Here is a 26,055-nt window from a genome sequence, read left to right on the forward strand (position 1 = left end):
ATAATGCTGCTGTAAACAGAGGCGTACAGATAGCTCCTTAAGACCCGGTTTTCAATTCTTTTGCGTGTATACCTGAAAGTGGAATTACTGAATCATATAGTATTTTAATTTTTAGGGGAACCGTGCTATTTTCCACAGTGGTGTATTCCCACCAACAGTACACAGTAGTTCCAGTTTCTTCACATCCTCAGCAATACTCCTTATATTTTGTTTTTATGATAATAGCCAGCCTGATAGGTATGAGGTGATATCTTGTAGTAGCTTTGATTTGCAGTCCCCTAATGATTAGTGATGTTGAATATCTCTTCATATGCTTATTGGCCATTTATATACCTTTTGGATAAATGTTGACGTTTGGAGAAGTGTCTATTGAAGTCCTTTACCCATTTTTACCCTTTTACACATTTTTTAATTGGGTTGGTAGTTTTTTGTTACTGAATTTTTGGAGTTCTTTATATAGTCTAATATCTCTTATCAGATATGTGATTTGCAAGTATTTTGTCTCATTCTATGTGTTGCCTTTTTTACTCTCTGGATAGTGTCATTTAATGCACAAGAAATTTAGTTTTTAGGAAGTCCAAATTGTCCATATATTTTTTTGCCTGTGCATTTGGTGTTACATCCAATGCATCATTGCCAAATGTAGTGTCATCAAGCTTTTACCCTCTGTTTTCTTCTTAGAGTTTTATAATCCTACTTATTTTATTTAGGTCATGGATCCATTTTAAATTAATTTGTGTGTGATGTCTTAGGTAGAGGTGTAGCAGCTTCTTTCTTTTGTATTTGGATATCCACTTTTCTCACCACCATTTGGTAGAAAAGACTATCTTCTCCATATTAAATGGTCTTAACACCCTTGTTGAAAATAATTTGACTGTATATGTGACGGTTTATTTCTGAATTCTCTATTTGATTCCATTGGTATATGTCTGTCTTTATGCCAGTACCAAACTGTTTTGACTACTATAGCTTTGTAGTAAGTTTTGAAAGGAGAAGCCTGAGTCTTCCAGTTTTGTGCTTTTCAAGATTATTTTGTCTGTTCAGATCCCTTGAGATTCCATATGAATTTTAGAATGAGTTTTTCTTTTTCTGCAAAAAAAAAATCATTCAGATTCTGATGGGGGATTAGATGAAGTCTGTAAATTGAGTTGTGCAGTATTGACATCCTAAAAGTATTAAGTCCTCCAATCAATGAACATAGGATGTGTTTCCATTTATTTCTGTTGTCTTTAATTCTTTTAGTAGTGTTACAGTTTTCATTGCACAAGTGTTTCACTTTGTTGGGTAAGGTTGTTCCTCATTATTTTATTCTTTTTGATGCTGCTGTTATACATGGAATTAGTAATTTACATTCTACATTGTTTGTGTATAGGAATGCAGCTGATTTTTGTGTGTTGTTTCTATCCTGCTACCTTGCTAAGTTTATTAGTTCTAGTAGGTTTTTGTGTGGTATCTTTAGGGTATTCTACATCTATGATCACATTATCTGCAAGTAGATAATTTTCCTTCTTTCTAATTTGAATGTCATTTATTTTTCTTATTTGCCTAATTGACTATGACTTTCAATACTGTGTTGGAAAGAAGTGGTGAAAGCAGAGCCTGCTTGACTTGTTTAGGATCTTAGACGAAAACTTTCAGTCTTTCACCGTGAAAGTACAATGTTTGCTATAGGTTTTCCATATATGACTTTTATTATGCTGTAGTGGCTTTCTTATATTCTTAGTTTGTTAAAAGTTTTTATCATGAAAGAGCATTGATTATTATCAAATACCTCCTGCATCGATTGAGATGATCATATTGGGTTTTTTTTTTTCCCTTCATTCTGTTGATGATTGATCAGTTTTCATATTGAATAATCCTTGCATTCCAGGAATAAATCCCGTTTGGTCACAGTGTATAATCCTCTTAATATGCTACTGAATTCAGTTTGCTAGTATTTTTTTGAGATTTTTTGCATCAATATTCATAAGGGATATTGGTTTGCAGTTTTTTATAGTGTCCTTGCTTTTGACTTTAGTATGAGAGTAATGCTAGCCTCATAGGATGAGTTAGGGATTGTACCTTCCTCTTTAATTTTTGGGCAGAGTTTGAGAAAAACTGACGTTAGTTCTTCAGATGTTTGGTAGAATTCACCAGGAAAGCCATTGGATCCCAAGGAATTTTTTTATCAGGAGGTTTTTGATTACTGATTCAATTTATAAGTAGATTTAAATTTTGTATTTCTTCACAGTTCAATTTTGGTAGGAGTTTGTCCATTTTGTGTAGGTTATATCCAGTTTGTTGGCTTACATTTGCTGTAATACTCTCATAATCCTTTTTATTTCTGCAGAATTAGTAATAATGTCCTCACTTTCATTTCTAATTTTAGTAATGGTCTTATCTCTTTTTCTCTTGGTCCTTCTAACTACAAATTTGTCAATTTGTTAATATTTTCAAAAAAACAACTCTTGGTCTCATTCATTTTCTCCGTTATTTTTCTATTCTCTATTTATCTCTGCTCTAATTTCCCTGTACTAACTTTGGATATAATTTGTTCCTCATTTTCTAGTTCCTTAGCTTGTAAAGTTAGGTTGTTGAGATCAGATCGTTCTTGTTTTTCAAGTTAAGTATTTGTAGTTGTAAACTTCCCCCTTAGCACTGCTTTTGCTGTGTCTCATAAGTTTTGGTATGTTGGGTTTTCATTTTCATTCATCTCTTAAATCTTTTCCAGTTTCCTTTGCAATTTCTTGTTTGATTCATTGGTTGAGTGTGTTGTTTAACTTCCACAACTTGATGAATTTTCTAGTTTAGCTTCTGCTGTAGCTTATAATCTTCATTCTGCTTTGGCCACAAAAGATGCTTTGTATGATGACTCTCTTTGTAAGTCCGTTGAGACTTCATTGGTGGCCCAACATGTGGTCTGTTCTGGAAAATTACCCAAGTGCCGTTGAGAAGAATGTATCCTATAGTTATTGAGCAGAGTATTCTAAATATGTCTGTTAGGTCTACTTGGTTTACTGTGTTGTTTAAGTCCTCTATTTCCTTATTTATCTTTTGTCTGATTATTTTACGTATTATTTTGAGTGGGGCATTGAAATCTCCATCCATTATTATAAAACTACTCTCTTTAATTCTCTCAGTTAGTGTTTCATAGTTTTCAATGGTCCATCATTAGGTACATAAATGTTTATAATTGTTATATCTTTTTACTCTACTGAATCTTTTATTAATGTGTAATGTCCTTCTTTGGATCTTGTAACTTTAAGTTGTTTTGTCTAATATTAGTATAGTCATTCCTGCTGTCTTTTGGTTACTGTTTGCATGGAGTATCTTTTTCTGTCCTTTCACTTTCAACCTGTTTGTGTCTTTGGATCTCAAGGGAGTCTCTTGTAGACAGCATGAAGTTGGGTCATGTGCTTTTATCCATTCTACCAATTCTTTGTTTTGATTAATTAGTTTAATACATTTACATTTAAAGTAATATTGAGAAGGAGAGCTTCTGTCATTTTGCTATTTGTTTTCTGTATTCTTTGTAGGGGTTTTTTTTTGTCCTTTATTTCCTGCATTACTGTCTGATTTTTTTGTTTTGTGTGTGTGTGTGTGTGTGTGTGTGTTGTAGTGAAATGTTTAAATTCCTTTCCCATTTCCCTTTCTATACATCCTTGAACTATTTTCTTTGTGCTTACCATGAAGATTACATTTAACATCCCAAAGATATAACACCTTAATTTGAATTTATACCAGCTTAACTTCAATAAAATATAAAAATTCTATTTTTAACAGTTCAGTCCCCACTCCTTTCAGTTGCTGATATCAAAAAATTACAACTTTATGCATTATTTGTACAAAAACATAAACTAACAATTTTTAAATACATCTTTTTAATTATTTAGAAGACAGATGTAGAAATACAAGTTGATATTAGCTTTTGGACAAATAATTTTAGTTATTTATTAATGCTGATTTTACTTCCGTACTAACAATTAGCTTTTAGACTAATTTTTAAAATATAATTTTAAAAATATTAGTCTCTTACCATGTAGATAACAAAAAGGGATGTTCCAAATCACTATTACAATAATAAGAGTGTTTTTGTACTTATCCTTACCAAAATCTTCATGTCTTCAAACACCTTGGGTTACTGTCTTGTGTCCTTTCATTTCAACCTGCAGGATCCCCTTTGGCATTTCTTGGAGTCAGTATTTTGGTAATGGTCTCCTTCAGCTTTGTTTATCTGCAAATATCTTAATTTCTCCCTCGTATTTGAAAGATATTTTTGCCAAATACAGGGTTCTTGATTGGCCGTGTTTTTGTTTTTGTCTTTAGCACTTTGAATCTACTAACCCAGCAGAGTTTGTTTTTTGTTTGGTTGGTTGGTTTTTTTGTCTTTTTGCCATTTCTAGGGCTGCTTCTGCATCATATGGAGGTTCCCAGGCTAGGGGTCTAATCGGAGCTACAGCTGCAGGCCTACACCAGAGCCACAGCAACGCGGGATCCGAGCCACGTCTGCAACCTACATCACAGCTCACGGCCATATTGGATCCTTAACCCACTGAGCAATGCCAGGGATTGAACCCGCAACCTCATGGTTCCTAGTCAGATTCGTTAACCACTGAGCCATGATGGGAACTCCCCAACAGAGTTTTTGATGAGAAATATATAGTTAATCTTATTGATGGGCCATTGTATATCCAGTCACTTTTTCTTGCTGCTTTCAAAATTTTCTCTTTGTCTTTCACCAATTTGATTATAATGTGTCTAAGTGTGAATCTCTTTGAGTTCATCCTACCTTGAGTTTGTTGCACTTCTTGGACGTTTATATTTATGTCTTTCATCAGATTTGGGAATGTTTTAGCCATTATTTCTCCAGATATTCTAGATATTCTCTCTGCCCCTTGATCTCTATCTTCTTTTTCTTGGACTCCCGTAATTTGTATGTTGGTCTACTTAATGATAGCCCACAGGTGTCTTAAATTCTGATCACTTTTCTTCAGTCTTTTCTTTCTGTTCTCAGACTTAATATTGTTCTATCTTCAAGTTCACAATTCTTCTGCCTGCTCAAATATGCCTTTGAATAACTCTAGTGAATTTTTATTTCATTTAGGGTACTTTTCAGGTCCAGAATTTCTTTTTGTTACTCTTTAGGTTTTCTATCTTTTATTGTTTTTTTCCATTTTGTTCATACATCATTGTCTTGGTTTTGTCCACTTTGACTTTTAGTTCTTTGTTGTTTTATATTATTTGCTTAATAGATATGCCACCAGCTCTGTTTCAGAGATTGTTTCCTTTTTTCATCTCTTTCCTTTGAATGGACCATATTTTTCTGTTTCTTTGAATGTCTTGTATTTTGTTTGTTTGTTTGTTCGAAAATTGGACGTTTGAGGAGTGTCCACCGTGGCTCAGTGGTTAACTAACCTGACTAATACCTATGAGTACGTGGGTTCAATCCCTGGCCTTGCTCAGTGGGTTAAGGATCTGGCATTGCTGTGAGCTATGGTGTAGGTCACAGACACAACTCAGATCCCGTGTTGCTGTGGCTGTGGCGTAGGCTGGCGACAATAGCTCTGATTGGATCCCTAGCCTGGGAACCTCCATATGTTGTAGGTGTGGCCCTAAGAAGACAAAAGACAAAAAAAAAAAAAAATGGACATTTGTATCTTTTGATTTCTCTAGAAATCAGATTCTCTCCCCTTTCCTAGGGTTTCCTGGAGTTTTTGTTTGTATTTATTTATTTATTTATTTATTTATTTTTATTTTTAATTTTTTTTTTTTTTGGTGTTTCAATTGCTGTAGGCTATCTCTGTATTGAAATTCAGCCTATAGTATAATCTTAAGGTATTCTTGGTTTTTTTCCTATGCCTACACCTTCCCTAGGCATACATAGTGACTTTCTTTTGGTGGGGGGTGGGGAGGGGGAGGGCAAACCTGTGGCTTATGGAAGTTCCCAGGCTAGGGGTTGAATCAGAGCTGCAGCTGCCAGCCTATACCACCAGTCACAGCAACCCCAGACCTGAGCCACATCTGTGAACGTATATCACAGCTCATGGCCACATTGGATCCTTAACCCACTGAGCAAGGCCATGGATCAAACCTGTGTCCTCATGGATACTAGTCAGGTTTGTTAATGCTGAGCCACAATGGAAACTCCCCACAGTGACTTTCTAATTTCTCTCATATATTTGGTTGTTTTGAATAGTCTAATCTTCAGTGTCTGGCTCTCACAAGAGGAAAAAGAGAGAAATGAAATTGTGGGAAGAGTTGTCTGCCCTTTAAATCTCCTGGAAGTCATTGTAGCCAGAATGGGAGAGATTTACATCATCTCTCGGGGGGCGGGGGGGTGTCAGCAACAGTAGCCACTGTCTCTTTGCACCTCCATGATTAGAAGCCGCAATCAGAGCTCAGATTCTATGTGGAGGGCAAGGATCTTTTTTTACCCACACAGGCTTGTGCCAGCTGCTCTGTCTATAAATGATGAGAGTTGGGTAGCTGCTACTGTGGTAAGAATTGAAATTGAGTGGATTAACTATAGTTTGCCATCAAATACTTCCCCTGGAAGTTGTAATCCTTCAGTAGACTACAGAATTCCAAAATAATTATATGAGACTGGAAATTGTATTTCTGCCTGTGCAGTTGTTATCAGGTGGAGAGACAAATTTGTGGGGCTTCTTATTTTGCCATCTTCCTAGAATTCACCCTATTTGTTTTTACAATCACTTTAACTTAGAGTGATCACCTAAGTGATAGCAATTAACTTTTAATGCAATGTGTCTCAAATTAGAATCCAAGATGTACTCTTTGGAGTTTGTGAGTTCTGCATTTGAAAAACACTTGTTTATAATTTAGTAGGAGAGAAAGAGAGAGACATTAAACCAGTAACTTAATGAAACTTTGATAAATGCTAGGAAGGAGAGTGTATATCTTAAAAGCCCTTTCTGAACTCATAATTTTGACCTGTTTTTAAATAACTGGATCTTAGAAGTATTTTAACACAGATTTTTAAAATGCAGTATTGCCTTCTGAAATCGTATAAGGATGCTGCAGTGTGTTAACAGCAGCAAGACCCTTTGAGGCCCCTTATCAGCAAAAAAAGTAGTAAAAGTTGGTTGAGCAAAATTATGTTTCTTAAGTCTTATTAATGCAAAATTATGTTTCATAAGTCTTATTAATACAAAATTATGTTTCATAAGTTAGTTTCTCTTTCTGGTCTATCCATGCCCTTTTACTAACCACCCCCACTTCTAAATGAGTAACAGGACCTCATCACTGTCCTAGTTGAAACATACACAGTGGTATATATAGTTTAGTAAAGAATGATATATTAGCATAGGTTTCTGCTGTTTACAACATATTTTCTTTTATACTACTTTACTGGGTCCTCACACGATCCTCAGGTAAAGGCATGTTTTGCTCTCTTTTAGATGTGTTACTGCCCAGGGTTCCTGACCTTTCTTAATCAGTAAAAATTGGTAAGAGACGAAACAAGAAATTCAGACAAGGCTTTATTTGGACCTCTGAAGGAAGCAGAAGTTGGGAGGTTGAGGGAAGGGAGAGGAAGCAGGTAACAGGTTCCCTTGCTCATTCTCTGAGGAGGGGAGCTAGCTGGTTCCTTACCCGAGATGAGGGTAGGGGCAGGTCCAGGGGTCAGGCCTGAAGAGTAGCTGAGGTAGCTTGCCCACCCTTTTGGTGGTGGTGTGTACGGGGAGCATGCACAGTATCCTGCTTTTTCTCCAGGTACCCTGTTTTTGCTCCCAGTTCTTCAGAAGTCGCAGTTGGGTTTTTTCAGTCTTTTTATCTTATTGTACATAATTTGCCCCAACCGTGCATGCGCACAGTTATTTTTAGTCCCATATAGTTTTTTTGTATTTTGTTGTTTGAAGAGATGTTTGTCCAGGTGCAAGCACTGCGGCAAAGGGTCCTAAGCCCCAGGCCCCAGCCTGGCTCAGAGGGAGAAAATAAGTTTCAGTAACACTTATGATTTATTTGTATATTCACTCACTGCAAGGTAGAGTGAGGTAGAGAGAGAGAGACATCTAGAACATGTCTTTTGCGAAGTGTCACTAAAGTGAGGTACAGAGGATTTTTCTTCATTTGAAATAACTTGAAGGATTTTTCTCAAGCCTGGTTGCTATTGTGTGATTTCCTCCCTAAGCAAAGCTGATAATTACACATTACCTGTTCTGTTACCCCTTTTACCTAAGACATGTTGGATTTTGTTTTTGTTTTTATTTCAGTGCACTCTAATTAGTTCAGCTATCTGAAAACAGCAGATTCCATGGCCAAATTTTTCTGTATCACTTCCTTCAGAAGTTGCTCTTTAGCTTTGTTGCTAGGATATTGTGCCTTTCTGAGCCCAGTATCATACCCTCCAAGCCCATTGGGCTTCCCTAGTCCCACCATCTCCAGATTTGAGGGGAATAGAATGCTTACTTTGTCTGATGCCATTTCTGTGTTTAGAAAATATCAAGTTAGTAAGTAAAGGTATAACATATTCCAAAGTAAATATTTTAATTCTGTACCTGCTAACAGAGTTTTAAATATTTTTATCATTTTAGGTGGTTAAACTTGAGGCCATCAAATCATGCCTGTTGAGCTTCATTTATATAGGTATTTTTTTGTTGATGGTTTTTTTTTTTTTTTTTTTTTTTTTTTTTTTTTTTTCGGTCTTGTGTCTTTTTATGGCCACACCCATGGCATATGGAGGTTCCCAGCCTAGGGGTCAAATTGGAGCTGTAGATCCAAGCCGTGTCTGCAGCCTACACCATAGCTCACAGCAGTGCCAGATCCTTAACCCATGAGTGAGGCCAGGGATCCACCCCAAGTCCTCATGGATACTAGTCGAGTTTGTTAACCACTGAACCATGACAGGAACTCCTTTTTTTTTTTTTTTTTTTTTTTTCTTTTTTAAAGGCTCTTGTTTTAGACTGTATTTTGTGATACGTCTTTTTCAAATTGCTAGGTTGTTTTATCCTGACATTGGTTTTGATTGAAATTCTTCTTCAATTCTCAGCGTGAACATTCCTGGATTTTGGTCAATTTCAAGTCCTTTGTTCCCATTATATCCCTTCAAGTGTGATCATTCACTCATATTAATTCTAAGATACATCTACAAATATCTTTATTGTACAAAGGATTTATTATCTAGTCATGTTCATGAAGTCAATATTACAATTTTTTTTTACTAGTCTGTATTATTCTTTATTCAGAAATGAACTTTAAAATTGAAATTAATTTTATGATATAAATGCTAATGTCTTAATAGCAACCCCAACCTATAATATTTCACAACTGTTTTAGTTATTAACCTCTTACAAACTAAGGACTTCACTCAATGTAATTGTTTTGCTTTCATTTATGAAAAAATTTTAAAAATGCTCAAATATAAGGTGAACTTTGATGGATGTATATTCATCACTCAGCTATAGCAGTCCGCAGCTCATGTACTCTTGTATGATCCATAGCCCTCCTAATCGCTCATTGTCATTGTTTTATTTTTGAAGTAAATTTAACTTTTTATCACTTTGTGTGTATTTCAACATCAGATAGACTTTTATTTGACTAGAATCAAAAGATTACTTTTATACAATGATTATGAGCAGCTAGTATTGTGATAATTTTGGTGTAAAGTAGATTTTGGTAAAATCCAGCTTTTTCCACTATATTTTTTGTAATAAATGAGCAGAGGGAACCAAATGGTTTTCTTGCCGTAATTTTTAAGAATGTAACTTTTTGTAACTTTAAGTAGTCTTGTTCTTTCTTGCCCTTCTCTGTAATTGTTTAAGCAAAATAAGATGAAGTTGTACCATTCATTTTTTTGTGAATTAAAATATTATGAATTTGAGGGATCTCAGTAGATCATTGGGAAATGAATAATTTTGAATGTTCGTAAAATCTCAGATATCTGTAAGTTGACTAACTTTGCTTAAATAGCAGTCTCATAAGTAGTACTTTTACCAGCTAGGTTTGGTTTTCACTGAATCATTCGAAATTAGACCATTATGTTCCAAGGGGGGCTGCACATCAAGTAGTTAATGTCATGTTTATATTTTGGTTGTTTATTGTTTTTTTCAGGGTTTTTTATTGTTCCAGGTATACAGCAAAGTGATTCAGTTACATATGTTTATGAAGATTATTTTCCATTATAGGGGTGGAACCCATGTCCCCATGGATACTAGGCAGTTCACTACTTCTGAGGCACAACAGGAACTCCGTGATTGGAATCTTAATGGGATCCTTGAGACTAGAAAGCAAATGATTTCTAAGTAATTTGGGAAGACTTTTTGTTATACTAGTGAATATTTATGGAATTTTTGAAAGGCTGGTGAACTTCTTTGCAAATCTCAAAAAAATTGTGTCTGTTTTAGCAGAAATAATAACTTATTTCTTAAAAGCAAATTTAGCTTAACTACCCATTCCTAATTCTTTCCATTGCTTCTAGGAATTGGATACATTGTTTACTGTATGAAAAATTCATATAAAATTATAATTTAAGATATTGCAAATCTTTCCTATGCTTCTAACATTTGTGGACATTACTATATATTGTATCCATTTTCCTGTTAACCCTAACATATTTACAATTCTCTCTTTAAGGCAAATCCTCCTCCAGTACTCGTCAATACAGATAGCTTGGAAACATCAACTTATGTAAGTTGCATTCCTCCTCACATTTAAATAATTTTTTGTTTTTCTTGTTCAAGTTTTGATACAGATACAAAAATCACAGCATTATTTTTCTCTAATACATTGTACTTACTATGTTTTATCACTGAGCTGTAATTGTTAAAGTAAATGAATCCATACTGTCCTTTTTTGATATTTTTCTCCATACTTTTATAGAGCAGAAATGTTGAAATAAAAATTTATGGTTTTATTTTTAAATTAAAATGAGTAACTTTCATTAGAGGTGTCTCTGACCAGTGGTCATTTACAGAAAGCCACATATTCAAAGTCAGTTTTGAAGTCTAATTGAGTGACTGGATTTTTAGTGACCAGGTTTATTAAAATAATTAGTTATAACTTTGTAACTTTAAATTGATTAGTACTTCTCTCTAAACTTACTTTGTTAAAAAGCCTTCTTTCCCTTAAAGATAAATAGCTAAAACAGCAGAATCTAATATTTTTCATCCCAAAGTAAAATATCTTTGGAGGTGTTTAAGTAGTTGTGCTTGTGCACTTTTAAAATATCAAATAGTGCATAATTTAATGGACTGAAAAAATCTTTTTCTACTGTTTTTGAATTGTAGTTGATTTCAGTCTTTATATTAAAACATTTTATTTAGCTTTATGTTCTGTTTGTATTTATTTAGGTATATCAAATTGGGAGATTTTTGAAAACTTCAAATAACAATACTTACTACAACCCCAAAATACTCTTTTCATTGTCACCTTCCACACTGATAGATATTACATAAGCAGAATTTTCTTCCTCACTTGTTCTTTTTATTGACTTATGTTTTGCTTAAAGTCAGAGTCAGTGATTAAATATTTTTATTTTAAAACCCTTTCAACCGAAAGGTTAATGTATAAGAACTAACAGAAAATAATATCAATTAAGAAAGTAAATACACATGCATTTTAGGAAAATGTAAACTAATTAAAAGCAGGATTAGTATACAAGCAGCAAACTTGGAATAAAAGTTACATAATTTCAAGTTTGTATGACATATTATTCTAAAAATACTTTACCTTCTAAGAAGGATACATACAATTCAGTGGTTATAGTTTATTTACAACATTGTGCCATCACTAGCACTTTGAAATTCCAGTATATTTCCATCACCTTGTAAGGAAACCCTGTACCCATTAGCATTCACTCCCCATTCTGTGCTCATCTCAGCTCCTGGAAACCACTCATCTACTTTCTGTCATGATGACTTTGTCTTTTCTAGACTGTTCATACAGTATGAAATAGAATCATACAGGATGTGGCCTTTTGTGTCTGGCTTCTTTCACTTACTGTAATGTTTTCAAGGTTCGTCTATGTTGTAGCATCTTTCAGAACTTTATTCCTTTTTATGGCTGAATTATTTTTCATTTTATATATATGTACCACATTTTGTTTATTCATCCTTCTCTTGATGATGGGCTCTTTGGTCTTTTCCACCTTTTGGCTGTTGTGAATAAAGCTGTGGTAAATATTAGCATATAAATATCTGGGGATTATTGTCATTTTATTAATACTATATTTTTTAATCCATTAACACAGACTGTCTTCCCATTCATTTCTGTCTTTAATTTTGTTAATGTTTTATAAAGTATTTTATTCTTTTAATGCTATTATAAATAGAATTGTATTGGAGTTCCTGTCGTGGCGCAGTGGAAACAGATCCGACTAGGAACCGTGAGGTTGTGGGTTCGATCCCTGGCCTTGCTCAGTGGGTTAAGGATCCAGCGTTGCCGTGAGCTGTGCTGTAGGTCACAGACGCAGCTCAGATCTGACATTGCTGTAGCTCTGGCATAGGCCAGCGGCTACAGCTCTGATTAGACCCCTAGCCTGAGAACCTCCATATGCTACCTGTGTGGTCCTAAAAAGACAAAAAGACAAAAAAATTAAAATAAATAAATAAATGAAATTTTTTTTTTTTTTTGAACTTCATTGCTGGTATATGGGAATATAATAGTTTTGGAGGTATTGTTCTTCTATCCTACAATGTTCCTAAACTCATTTATTAGCTCTAATGGGTCTTTTGTAGATTCCTTTGGATTCTCTACATAAGATTATGCCATCTGGAGTTCTTGTTGTGGCTCAGTGGGTAATGAACCCAACTGATATACATAAGGATGCAGGTTCAATCCCTGGCCTCGCTCAGTGGGTTAAGTATCCAGCATTGCCATGAGCTGTGGTGCAGGTCACAGAAACAGCTCAGATCCTACGTTGCTGTGCCTAGGCATGGACCAGCAGTTGCAGCTCTGGTTCAGCCTCTAGCCTGGAACTTCCATATGCCACAGGTGTGGCCCTAAAAACAAATTTTTTAAAATAAAAATTTTAAAACTTTGCAAAGATTATGTCATCTGCAAACAGACAGTTTTACTTCTTCCTTTCCATTCAGGATGCTTATTTGCCTCATTGCTCTGACTGGAACCTCCATTAAAATGTGTTAGAAATCACAAGAGCAAACACCCTTAATTTTGTTCCTAATCCTTGGGAGAAAGTATTTAGTCTTTTACCATTAAGTAGGATGCATTATACTAATTTTAAGTATTAATTGGTATTATAATTTCATTGGCATTGAGCTTGATTCTCTCTGTATTCCTTTTCTTTTCCTAAATAGTAAAATGTTAAGGAAAGGCAAAATTGAAAGCAAAAATTCTAGAATTCTTACTAGTTCCAATAATGAGGTAGAAATGAAGAAATTTATTGAAATAATTCCCATCTGTTCCTCTGTTCCTCTTCCTTAAGACAGACCACAAAGAGTGAAGGTCAGGAAAATTCATTCAATTTTACTTTAGTAGCATTCTTACACACTAAAATCTTCAGTTTTTCCATATGTAGTTTAATTGATGACTACAATATTTTAAAATTGACGTGAATGTCTATAGGAAAAAATTTTAACTAAATTGTTTGAATGTTTTGTACTTTGTATTTAGTAATGTTAATTTTTCATTAGGAAGAACATTTTCTTCCCAATGTATTTTTATTTTTATCTTCTTACCTTATGATGGTATAGACTTTGCGGTTTTTAATTGCCTGAGATTATGCATTAATAGGAACTATGAATCATATGAATATTGATAGATAAACTCTTGAATTTCAGTATATTGCTCTATAGTTAGAAAGGTATTACTGAATTGAACCTAAATGACAGGGACATAGTAAATTAGACTTCTTTTTATTTTCCTTTGGACAGTCTTCTACCTGCTGTGTATTAGGTTCTGAATGTTTTGTTTGTCTATATTAGCGGAGGATACTTAGACATATTTAATCTTTGGGAATAAGAGACTGAGGATATCTGCATTATAAATTTTCCTCTGCTTCTTTATGGCATGTTATCCACAATTAAAGCAAAAAAAAAATTTTTAAATAGCTTATACAACTTAAACAGTGGGAGTTCCCGTTGTAGAGCAGTGGAAACAAATCCAACTAGTATCTGTGAAGATGTGGGTTCAATACCTGGCCTCACTCAGTAGGTCAAGGGTCTGCCGTTGCCATGAGCGGTGGTGTAGGTCACCGACTTGGCTCAGATCCCACGTTGCTATGGCTGTGATATAGACTGGCAGCTGTAGCTCTGATTTGATCCCTAGCCTGTGAACTTCCATATAATGCAGGTGCCACCCTAAAAAGCAAAAAGCGAAAAAAAAATTAAACAGTGAATACTATTCCAGTATACTAGCAACAGCTAGTGGAAACTATGAGTGCATTAACTCTGTCAACCAAAATATGAAATGCCTAGTAATCTGCTTAATAAGAAATATATGTATAGAGTTTTTCATAAGAAAACTCTAAAAGTCGGAGTTCCCATCATGGCTTAGTGGTTAACGAACCTGACTAGGATCCATGATGACAGGTTCGATCCCTGGCCTTGCTCAGTGGGTTAAGGATCCTGCATTGCCGTGAGCTGTGGTGTAGGTCACAGAAGCGGCTCGGATGCCACGTTGCTATGGCTGTGGTGTAGGCCAGCAGCTACAGCTCTGATTCAGCCCCCTAGCCTGGGAACCTCCATATGCCACAGGCACGGCCCTAATTAAGACAAAAGACAAAAAAAGAAAACTCTAAAAGTTTATTGTTGGTATAAAAGAATACCTGAGTAAGTATGGAGCAGATTTTGTTACTGAACAGGAAGATAAAGTAGAGATAATCATTTTTCCTAAATAAATCTGTAAATTTGGTATAGTGCCAATCATAGCACCAAAAAAGAGAGTGTGTGTTTAAGGGTGGGGAAAGGAGAGAAGAAAGAGAGGCAGAAGGATAAGAGAGAAAAAGAGTGTGTGTGGTGTGTGTGTGTGTGTTTTGGGGGGATGGAGTTGGACTTAATGATTCATCTAGAGCTTCATCATCCAGTGCAGTAGGCACTAGCCACATGTCGATGTTTAAATTTAAAATGATTAAAATTCAATAAAATTTAAACTATAGTTTCTCTGTTAATGCAGTCGCATTTCATGTACTCAGCAACCATGTCTGGCTAGTATCTCCTATATTAGACAAGTCAAATTATATTAAACTTCCATCATCACAGAAACTTCTTTTGGACAGTGTTGGTACAGAAAAGTTAAACACTCAGGAATAGCCAAGTAAAATTTAAAGTAAAGTATATGGTAGAGTTCCCATTGTGGCTCAGTGGGTTAAGAATCCAACCAGTCTCTGTGAGAAGGAGGGTTCGATCCCTGGCCTCACTCAGTGGGTTAAGGATCCAGCATTGCTGTAAGCTTTGGCTTAGTTTGCAGATGCAGGTCAGATCGAGTGTTGCTGTGTCGTAGGCTGGCAGCTGCAGCTCTGATTGGATCCCTAACCTGAAAACTTTGATATGCCACAGGAGCAGCCATAAAAATGGGGGGGAAATAATTGTGGGGAATTTTCCTACAGATAATAAAACTATTATAGAACATTTAATTAAAGCAGCATAGTTCTGGTCCCAAAGCAGATTAGATCAGTGGAATACAACTTTGCTATATGTTATATAATCTGATTTTTTTTTTCTTGGTCAGGTTTATAATAGAGTAGTTGTTCTTAGTTACGGCTTTATGGGACTCTTTTCCCCACTAATGTTAAAATTTACCTTTTTTTAGTATTCAGGAGTTACTACCTATTCTTGAATCTCTTTGGAATTTTTGCCTTTTACCCAAACTGTGGCAATAACTTCAATATCAGTTTACTTTTATCCACTTTCTCTCCATTTCTGTTCCATACTACCACAGTTCTTTCTCTGGAAAATCTATTTTTAAAAACTTACATGATGCTCAAAAACTTTCAGTAATATTTCTCATTCATCAGGAAAGCATTCAAGACCTTTCGCAATTAGGCCCTAATCCATTTGTAGTTTCTTCTCCAGTTTTCACCCTTGTACTCTATACACAATTTTGTTAATAGGACTAAATTCAAAACCTAGGAAGTACCAGCAATGACAGTTTTGAAGAAGTATTCTAAATCTGTTGTGTTTAGGGGTAAAACCAAATATTTTATCAGTAATGTATTATTTTGTTCGAGATCAATCTGTCTTTAATTTTGTTCCCAACTTATCTCACTTTATCCTGTTAATTGAGAGTAATAAAGTGAGCGAAAATTTGGTGAATCAAACTTGGACATAAAATATGTAACTGAAATTTATAACAGAGGAAGCATTAAAAAGCAACAGATGCAGAGGTGGTAACTTGCAGGATCTATAAAGAAAAGAGCAACTCATTCAAAATTTGATGGTATTTAAGTTTAATGAAGAGGTGAGAAACATGATAAGAATGCAGTTGAGTGATAGATTGGGGTCAGCTCATTCAGAGCCTTGTATGAGAGTTTCTGTAAGTTTTAGAGGAAGTATGTTACTGTACATGGGCTCCATAAGGATCCACCTATATAAAACTCATTAGAATGATTCGAGCAATGGAGAATACTAATCTAAGAGACTGGGTAGATTACATTTTCAGTAGTCTAGAAGACATTAACAAAGGCTTAAGCCAAGGTAATACAAATGAAAATGAAGAGGTAATGGTTTTCAGGGGAAAAAATGAAGTATTTAAATCAGTAAGAATTGTGAGCTGATTAGATGCGTGGATCAAGGCAGAGAAGAGAGTTGGAGTTCAACAGGTATTAAAAGCTGAATGTATTCTTTCTATATTTGAAGGTCATGACACCATGAATGGCAACTAATTAATCACATGTATAGTCTTCCATCATTGAAAATCTTCCCTAAAATTATTAAAATAGAGCTATATTATTTGATTACTATCACATTTAACAGGGTTCATTAAGAAGTTATGCAAAAATTATGTCTTACCATTTTTAATTTTATACTCTAAATTTCTTTGCTACTTCTTTTTCCCCCATTAGGTTAATGGCACTGATGCAGATTATGAATATGAAGAAATCACACTTGAAAGGGTAAAAACTATTAATTATCTTAAATTTTTATGCGTAAATATGTCGCTTTAAAGAGCACTTTAAATATACTGCTCTTTCACATAGAATCTAAGAAAGGTCATCTTTCAATAACAGAACCATAAGATATTAGTTTCCTTAAGAAGTTCATATATCATAAAATTTGCTATGGCATTTTCAGAATATGTTACTTTTCTTTGATAACCCTTTTTTAAAAAAAAAAAAATAAACTTTTTATTTAACATAGTTTTGATTTATAGAAAAGCTGTACGGAGTTTCCATTTACCCTGAACTCAGTTTAACCTATTGCTGACATCTGGCATTACTAGAATACATGTGTTTTAACTAATGAACGAAAATTGAGATGTTATTATTAAATAAAGTCTGTACTTTATTGTATTTTCTGCCTTTTTCTGTTTTTCAGGGTCCCATCTAGATTACCATATTTCATTTAGTTATTATGTCTCCTTACACCCCTCTGTATTGACAGCTTCTCAGATTTTTCTCAGTCCTCAATTTTATTATTTGTTTTTTATTCTATAAAATATTTAAGTCAGTATTTACTGTCCTAGTAACATGGTCATTGTATGAGTTTTCTTTCCCAGCAAAATAATAACCATAGATTTAATGGAAAAGACATTATCAAAAACTTTATCATGCATTCCCCAGTCAGAAAATAACTGAAAGGAACAATTCAGATGTGTAAATTTTCTGGATTTTTCCCTTAAGAATATTTGCATTCAATTGATGCCATATTTTAGCAATGCCACCACCAGCATTTTGGGGAAATGAAGTGCTCCCCATAAGTAAATTTTCTAAGTAACTAAATGTCTGTATAGCTAAGACTGAAATCCTAGATAATTAGATTTGTTTATGTTTGAAGCCATAATGGACTGAGTGAAAAATAGACCTGAGAGGGTCTTTTACAAGTAAACAGTATTACTGTATTGTTCACATATTAATATTTGCATCTTGTTGGTTTTTTTCTCAACTTTATTGAGATCTCTTGACATGTAGTCCTGATTTTTTATCTTATTCATCTTTTCCCAGTACCTTTTAAATTCCTTTAGTCAGAACTATATATATTGTCTTTTCTACTGATTAAAGAGCTTGAGTACTGGGGATTGAGGAGATGTTGTTAAAGGGTACCAACGTGGGACTAGAATAAGTTCTAGAGATCTGATGAACAGCATAGTGAATATAGTCATCAATACAGTATTACATACTTCGATTTGCTAAGAGACTAGTTCTTAAATCTTCTCGCCACAAAAAATAAATGGCAATTATGTGAACTCATAGAGATGTTAGCTAAATAAAGCTACAGTGGTAATCATATTGTTCTGCATAAATATATTAAATCACCATATTATATACCTTAAACTGACACAGTCATTTGTAATTATATCTCAGTTTTTAAAAAGCACATAAAAAGGAGAATTTGAATGCCTAACTTGGTAGCACCACATGACCTATTTATTGATACTGATACTCCGGTAACTCTTAAAGATTTTATATTGAAAACAGTTTTTATTAAAATAGAATTTTAGGACATGTTATAATAGAATGAATATTTAAACTATTTAATACTGACAGTTAAGGAACAGATCCAGATATACCCACTTATTTGAGCTGCCTGAAAGGTAGATTTAGAACATTCTTACAAAAATAAATATTTAATAGCTTTGCTTAGATCAAGGGTGCTTTTCATAGCGTAGAACCCTTTCTTCAATGAAAATATTATTCAGTACTCCAGTACATAAAACAGGAAGTGCTGCTTTGGCAAAGTTGACTTTGCTGTCAAGAAAACTTTTAAGTTCTCCAGTTGGACTTCCAGTATTTTAAAAAAAAAAAAAAAAAGCTTTTAGTTTAGTTCATCAGATGTCTTGGTTAAATACGTCAGATGATGGAATGTTATTTAACTGATACAATTTAGTCATTTTAAAATATGCTGATGTCAAATTTAGCAAAAGAAAAGTACTTCTCAGTATCCCCTTTTTAAAAAAAGACTGAAATAATACATTGGTTACTCAGTAACCAGAAATAATACTCAGAAATAATAGCAGCAGAAGAATCACTTCAATGTGTATATCTTACCAGCAATATACCTTATTGAACACAAGCAGGATACAGCCTAAAAGAAAGAGACATCATAGTGACACCCCTGCAAGGACAAATTGCACATACTTTTAAAGAAAGAATCGAAGACCAGACTCTAAAGTATTCAGTTACAGGTTCTTCAACCTCACCTACTCAAGAACTTGAGTACTGGCTCTCTAGTCCCTCCCAAAGCATCTCACCCCCACCCTCATGTTCAGGGTGGTTGTAGGCATGCAGGTGGCAAGGGACCTGCCTTCAACCCACCCAGCCCACTCAATAATATCTGAATACATAGAGAAAAAGGAGCTTTTCTTATAGTTCTTAATTTAGAATCAACATTAATATATATATGTATTATGTATGTATGTATTGTGTATATGTGTAATATATATATGTTTATATATATATATATATATGCCTTTGTGTGGTGTTCCCTGTGTTGGTGTAGTTTTTAGGTCCTATAATGACAGGATCTACTAATAATGATAATTCTTATTCAGTCTCAATTTTTTTCACCCCCTATCCCCAGGGAAATTCAGGGCTTGGTTTCAGCATTGCAGGAGGTACAGACAACCCACACATTGGAGATGACTCAAGTATTTTCATTACCAAAATTATTGCAGGGGGAGCAGCTGCCCAAGATGGAAGATTGCGGTATGTTTTGCACTTTATGTTGTGATACCAAATCCACTTTGTAGATTTTTCTTGAGGCAAACACCAGTGAATAAATACAACAGAACACTGTTGTAATAACTAACATAAGGTAGATGCTCAAATATCAAATAAATGAATGAGATAATTGTGCCTTAAGCATTGTTTCCCTCTTTTAGGAATTTTCTAATTTAGGAATTCACTTTATCTTGGAAATTAAACATTTTGAATAATAAATTTGAATGGTTTAAGTATTTGTGAGCAAATTTATAGAAATCATAGATTTCTTGTTGTATTTTCACAAACATTCACAAAATGCTTTCCATTTATTTTCTGGGTGGGAAACGTGTATAAACTTATTTAGGATACAGAAAATCATATATATCTGACTTTGTATCTCAGGCTACAAAGAGTAAAGATTATTCAAAGTTCAAGTAAATTAATTTATTTTCTTAATAAATGTAACATTGTTCTCTTACTGAAATTCAGTGTTCCATTTCAGAAGGTATCTTTAGCATACTTTATTGTTTCCTTAGGCCATAGATTATGGCACTTTTCCTCTTCCCTTTGTTGTTTTTTATTCGTGGTGAGTTTCCTAATGTTTTAGGACTAAGAATTTTATATGGTCTGTTAAAAACAGTATCTTATTTTAAGGCTATTAGTGCCTTAAGCAGCTCTTCAGTTTCTAGATGTTACTTCTCACTAGATAGGATAGGTGGTATTTTAGTGAAGTTAGTTAACATATAAAATTAATAATTTGGCTATTTATATAAATGTAAACGTTTACTTGGTGATTCTGTTATTGGGCTTTTATTTGTGCCTCTTCTGTAAAATTAATATGTTCCATTTGTTTTCGCTGGAGAACTTACCTATAGTACCAACTCTACAGTATCATTGTCTTTGAATGTAGAATTTCTTTCCACTAAAGGAAGTTAGACATTGAAGTTTATCATGATCAACTTAAATATTTTAATTATGTTTTGTTCCCCTTCCCTGCCCAATTTGAGATGACCATCTTTTTTGTTTTCTAGTGAAATACCACGTAGTTGAAACTGAGATCTGTTTATTTTTGGGTAAATCAGTGAATTTAATCCCGGTTTTGCCACTTACTATCTCAGTGACCTTAAGCTAGTTATTCAGTCTGAGCCTCAGTTTTCTTATCTTAGAATCACTGCTCTGTTGCTCATGATCTGGGCAGCCTTGGGAAGGTTATTTAAACTCTTTGTGCCTCGATTTCTTCATCTATACAATAGGAATATAAATAAGCATTTACCTTGGAGCTTGTTGTAAGAGTTAAAACATTAAAAGAAGTTCCTGGCACATGGTTAGCGCTAAATAAATGTTTATTATTTTTCTAAAGTATTGTAATTTCTATACATAATCATACTTAAAGCTGCGATTATTATTTAATATTTTTGCATAGTAATCTGTTATTTGCACTATTTCTTTTGCTGGACCTTAGGAAATGTTTGTTTATATGAGTTTTGATAAATTGGAATTTAACATGCAGTTTCTTCTAATAAATTATTCTAGTAAATAATTCTCTCTAAAAAATGAGAATGAATGGAGTGCCCATCGTGGCGCAGTAGAAACAAATCTGACTAGGAACCATGAGGTTGTGGGTTCGATCCCTGGCCTCACTCAGTGGGTTAAGGATCTGGCGTTGCTGTGAGCTGTGGTGTAGGTCACAGATGTGGCTCGGGTCCTGTGTTGCTATGGCTGTGGCGTAGGCTGGTGGCTACAGCTCCGATTGGACCCCTAGCCTGGGAACCTCCATATGCCACAGGTGCGGCCCTAAAAAGCAAAAAAAAAAAGAAAGAAAGAAAGAAAGAAAATGACAAGAAAAAGTGGCAAAGTGAAAAATTGATACTTAACATTTTAATATTTAATTTTTAATTTTAACATCTTCTCCTTAGGGTCAATGACTGTATACTGCGAGTAAATGAGGTAGATGTTCGTGATGTAACACATAGCAAAGCAGTTGAAGCATTGAAAGAAGCGGGGTCTATTGTACGCTTGTATGTAAAAAGACGGAAACCAGTATCAGAAAAAATAATGGAAATAAAACTCATTAAAGGTCCTAAAGGTATGAAATAAATCAAACTAAGACAAATTATTAAGATATCTCTAAGTGAAGTGTAACTATGAATTTATTTATGACACACATTTTAAGATTAAAAATACTTATAATCTACAGAACTTGAGTGAATGTTTAGAATTTCCCTGTTATTTCTAATGATTTTTATCTTAAGTAGAGTTCTGGGTAAACACTACTTTTGAAGTCATATACAAGTCAAACACAATGAAGTCATATACAATATAAGTTAATGTTGATATTAACTTAAAATCATTCATCTGCAAAGTACACCCAATACAGATGCACAAGCTAAAGAAAGTATTTTAAGAGCGTGTCATTAATAGTTATATCTGCAGTGAGGTCTGTTAAGATACAGTTTCTAAATTTTGAAAATATGATGGGTTTGAGGATAAATGGAAATACTTGTTATAATTTGTCCTTCATGGAAAAAAGAATAGAGAGCTACATTATCTGGTATTGAAACTATGGGACTTATGAATTATTGACATTCCTTATTTATTTATTTATTTATTTTTATTAAAACAATAACACTTTTATTTAACTTGAGGTTAGGGAGGCTTTTAAATAGGTTAACATTCCTTATTTTAAATTAATTAATAGAATATTGAAAAACAGCAAAAACATCCACATTTCTGACGCTATTAGCTCTGCCCACCACCACCAATTTTTTCTTAATTGTTTTAATCTGTAGTAGAAGTATTAAAAGTGTTAGTAAGAAGCACAAATATCATGGGAACAAAAATGAAAAATTTTTACAATATCTCTTTGAACTAACAAATGCATTTTTAAGGAGGCTTTAAGAGGTAACCTGAGGCAGGAAAAGAAACTTATTTTTAACTTAAAACACAAACAGTAGTTTTCAGTCATTTCTTTCTGGACTTCAGTTTACATTTTTTGGTAAAATCCTAAAACTGGTTTTTTCCAAACAGGTCTTGGGTTCAGCATTGCTGGCGGTGTTGGAAATCAGCATATTCCTGGGGATAATAGCATCTATGTAACCAAAATAATTGAAGGAGGTGCAGCACATAAAGATGGTAAACTTCAGATTGGAGATAAACTTTTAGCAGTAAGTATTAGAAATCCACTGTTTTAAAAATCATTTTGATGTCTTTTTCTTTTGACGGATTCTAGAATTTCCACATGCTAGAAAATGTTTGTGATAATTTAAATGAGTGAATACCAGCCTTGCTTTAATGAAAACCTGAAAAATTACTCTTTAATATCTTTATTTGCCATTTCCATTTCATCTCCAGCTCCCCCCTCCTTTTATTCCTTTTTTTTCCTTCTCTTTTTTTATTTTTTTTAAAGCCTATATATATATATATATATGTATATATATATATATTTTTTTTTTTTTTTTGGTCTTTTTTTTGGTGTTTCTTGGGCTGCTCCCACGGCATATGGAGGTTCCCAGGCTAGGGGTCCAATCGGAGCTGTAGCCACCAGCCTACGCCAGAGCCACAGCAACGCAGGATCCGAGCCGCGTCTGCAACCTACACCACAGCTCACGGCAACGCTGGATCCTTAACCCACTGAGCAAGGCCAGGGACCGAACCCGCAACCTCATGGTTCCTAGTCGGATTCGTTAACCACTGCACCACGATGGGAACTCCCCTTCTCTTTTTTTAATTGAAGGGTTAAGAGCATAATCCTTAGGTTCATAACACAACATCCTTCATTCATTGTGTGACCTTCTTTTTGCCTTTCCTCATTTATTCACTTGTTAGTTTACAAATAATATAGTAAAAACCACTAAAGTCATTAGCCAACCCAAGAACTAGAATATCAACAACTTGTGTTTCTTATTCCCTTGTTTTTTAAAGATCGTTTAATATGCCTAAGAAAACACAAAAATTAGTGGCTAGGACAGCAATCATTTATCTGCTTAGACTTCTATAGTTTGGGTAACATTTGGCCAGGAAAGTCTGTCTTTAGCCCACATAATGTCTACTGGGGTGGCTCAACTAAAGTCAGGGATGCACTTACAAGTTGGCTCACATATAGTGCACAAGTTGGTATTGGCTGTCAGCTAAGAGGTCAGCTAGGGCTGTTAGCCTGGTATTTAATTCTGTGATGGCCTTTCCACATGGCTAAGTTGGGCTTCTCACAAGATAGGGGCCAGGTTCCAAGAGGGACATAAAAAGAGTGAGCTTTCCAAGAAGATAGCTCTAAAGTGTGATATTTATTAATTCTCTCTTTGCCTCACAGTTATTAATGTCTCATTGTAGGCTACCAAAAGAATAGTATACCACAACTCTACATTTCAAAATGCAGTCAGTCTTCACTGTGCACAGTAGCAGGGGAACGTAACAGTGACCATGCAGCAAAGAAATATTAAAAATCAGTGGGAAAAGAGGATTGTTCTATGACCTTTAGAAATTTTTGTCCAAACATTAAAAAATCTCCTACAGTTGACTATAAAGTCATAAATTAGGGAAATGAAGAATACGCTGAAATGAATATTTGTTTAGAACATTGTGACTTAAAATACTAGGAACATTTATGGTGTTTTATTTCTTTCCAAAAAAAAAAAAAAAATGTTTACCAGAAAGGAGAGCATTTTATACCTAACATAGTAGCAAAAGGAAGGATTAGAGCAGGAATTAACGAAATAGGAAATAGGACGCCTATAGAGAAGATCAACAAAACCAAAACTTGGCGGAGTTCCCATGGTGGTGCAGTGGTTAACAAATCTGACTGGGAACCATGAGGTTGCAGGTTCGATCCCTGCCCTTGCTCAGTGGGTTAACGATCTGGCGTTGCCGTGAGATGTTGTGTAGGTCGCAGACGCGGCTCGGATCCTGCGCTGCTGTGGCTCTGGCGTAGGCCGGTGGCTGCAGCTCCGATTAGACCCCTGGCCTGGGAACCTCCATATGCCGCAGGAGCGGCCCAAGAAATGGCAAAAAGACAAAAAAAAAAAAAAAAAAAAAAAACCAAAACTTGGGTCTTTGAGAAGGTAACAAAGCTGACAAACCTTTAGTTAGACTGACCTACAAAAAAGATGACTCAAATTTCTAAATATAGGAATGAAAGAGGGAACATAAGAGAATACTTTTATTTAAGAATAACTCTATACAACACATTAGATAACTTATATGAAATGGAAGAATTCCTGGAAAAACACAAACTACCACTCCTCTTCAGTATTGTATGGGAGATTCTACCCTGGGCAGTAAGGGGGTGGGGAGTGGGGAGAGGGCATTTAGATTGGGCAGGAATAAGTAAAACTTTTGGGTTTTCTTTCAGGTGAACAGTGTATGTTTGGAAGAAGTTACTCATGAAGAAGCAGTAACTGCCTTAAAGAACACATCTGATTTTGTTTATTTGAAAGTGGCAAAACCCACAAGTATGTATATGAATGATGGCTATGCACCACCTGATATCACCACCTGTAAGTCTGTTTGCTTAAATCTAACATATTTCCTTAGATGTGATGTATTTTAATGAAAGCTTCCCAATATAAATTTTAAATATTACACAAGTGTTTTTAAAAGACCTATTAAACATTTTAACCTAATAGTTTTTTAAAATCAGTTTTAAGTCTGAATCTTCATAATAAGAGTGGGCAGCATTTTCACCTTTACTACTTTTAGCAGTAATTCTTTTAACATTTAAGGCATTGATTCTCAAAATTTTATGTAAGTAACAGTCACGAAAGGTATTTGCAACTAATGCAGATTCTTGTTTTGTTCTAAAACAGAACAGAAATATACTTTAACAATCAATTGATTATTTTACCAAGCAAGGTAATTCTAGTGCTGACAATAACTTAAAATAGTTCTAAAACTTAGGCTTTTCTATACTCTTACCTGCATGAGCATAGGTATTATCTTTGTACTTCAAGTTTCTAATGTATTGCCTAACTATATTTGTGCACAGTACAATTGTATTGCCTAGAATTGGATTATAATGAAGGTATTTAGGGAGTTTTGAGTTTCCTATTTGATTTTCTTTTTTTAATGTACAAGTAGAGATGAAGAGATGAGATATTTTTTTGGAGTTCCCCTTGTGGCTCAGCTATAACAAACCTGACTAGTATCCATGAGGATGCAGGTTCAATCCCTGGTCTCTCAGTGGGTTAAGGATGCAGCATTGCTGTGAGCTGTGGTGTAAGTTGCACATGCTGCTCAGATCCTGTGTTGCTGTGGCTGTGGCTGGCAGCTGCAGCTCCAATTCACCCCCGAGACTGGCAACTTCCATATGCTAC

At 34.5% G+C, this 26,055-nt stretch overlaps 1 protein-coding gene across 50 annotated transcripts in view; it reads left to right on the plus strand.

The window, feature by feature from the left end:
• DLG1 (discs large MAGUK scaffold protein 1) overlaps nucleotides 1-26,055 on the plus strand; it is a 264,467-nt gene that overhangs the window by 129,664 nt on the left and 108,748 nt on the right. For all 50 annotated transcript variants that reach the window (XR_014824577.1, XR_014824579.1, XR_014824580.1 and 47 more), the window contains 6 exons: nucleotides 10,570-10,623; nucleotides 16,955-17,005; nucleotides 19,629-19,753; nucleotides 21,667-21,836; nucleotides 22,778-22,914; nucleotides 25,095-25,239. Coding sequence is in view for 46 of the 50 variants with exons in the window: in XM_021070093.2 (XP_020925752.1) it covers nucleotides 10,570-10,623; nucleotides 16,955-17,005; nucleotides 19,629-19,753; nucleotides 21,667-21,836; nucleotides 22,778-22,914; nucleotides 25,095-25,239 (682 nt within the window). In the remaining 4 variants the exon portion in view is untranslated. The remainder of the gene's footprint in view (nucleotides 1-10,569; nucleotides 10,624-16,954; nucleotides 17,006-19,628; nucleotides 19,754-21,666; nucleotides 21,837-22,777; nucleotides 22,915-25,094; nucleotides 25,240-26,055) is intronic.

The sequence above is a fragment of the Sus scrofa genome, chromosome 13 (assembly GCF_054392235.1).
Source record: "Sus scrofa isolate SSC_HxYL_T2T_F1_AM1 chromosome 13, Sscrofa_HxYL_maternal_Yorkshire_Landrace_v2.0, whole genome shotgun sequence".
NCBI classification, from domain to species: Eukaryota; Metazoa; Chordata; class Mammalia; order Artiodactyla; family Suidae; genus Sus; species Sus scrofa.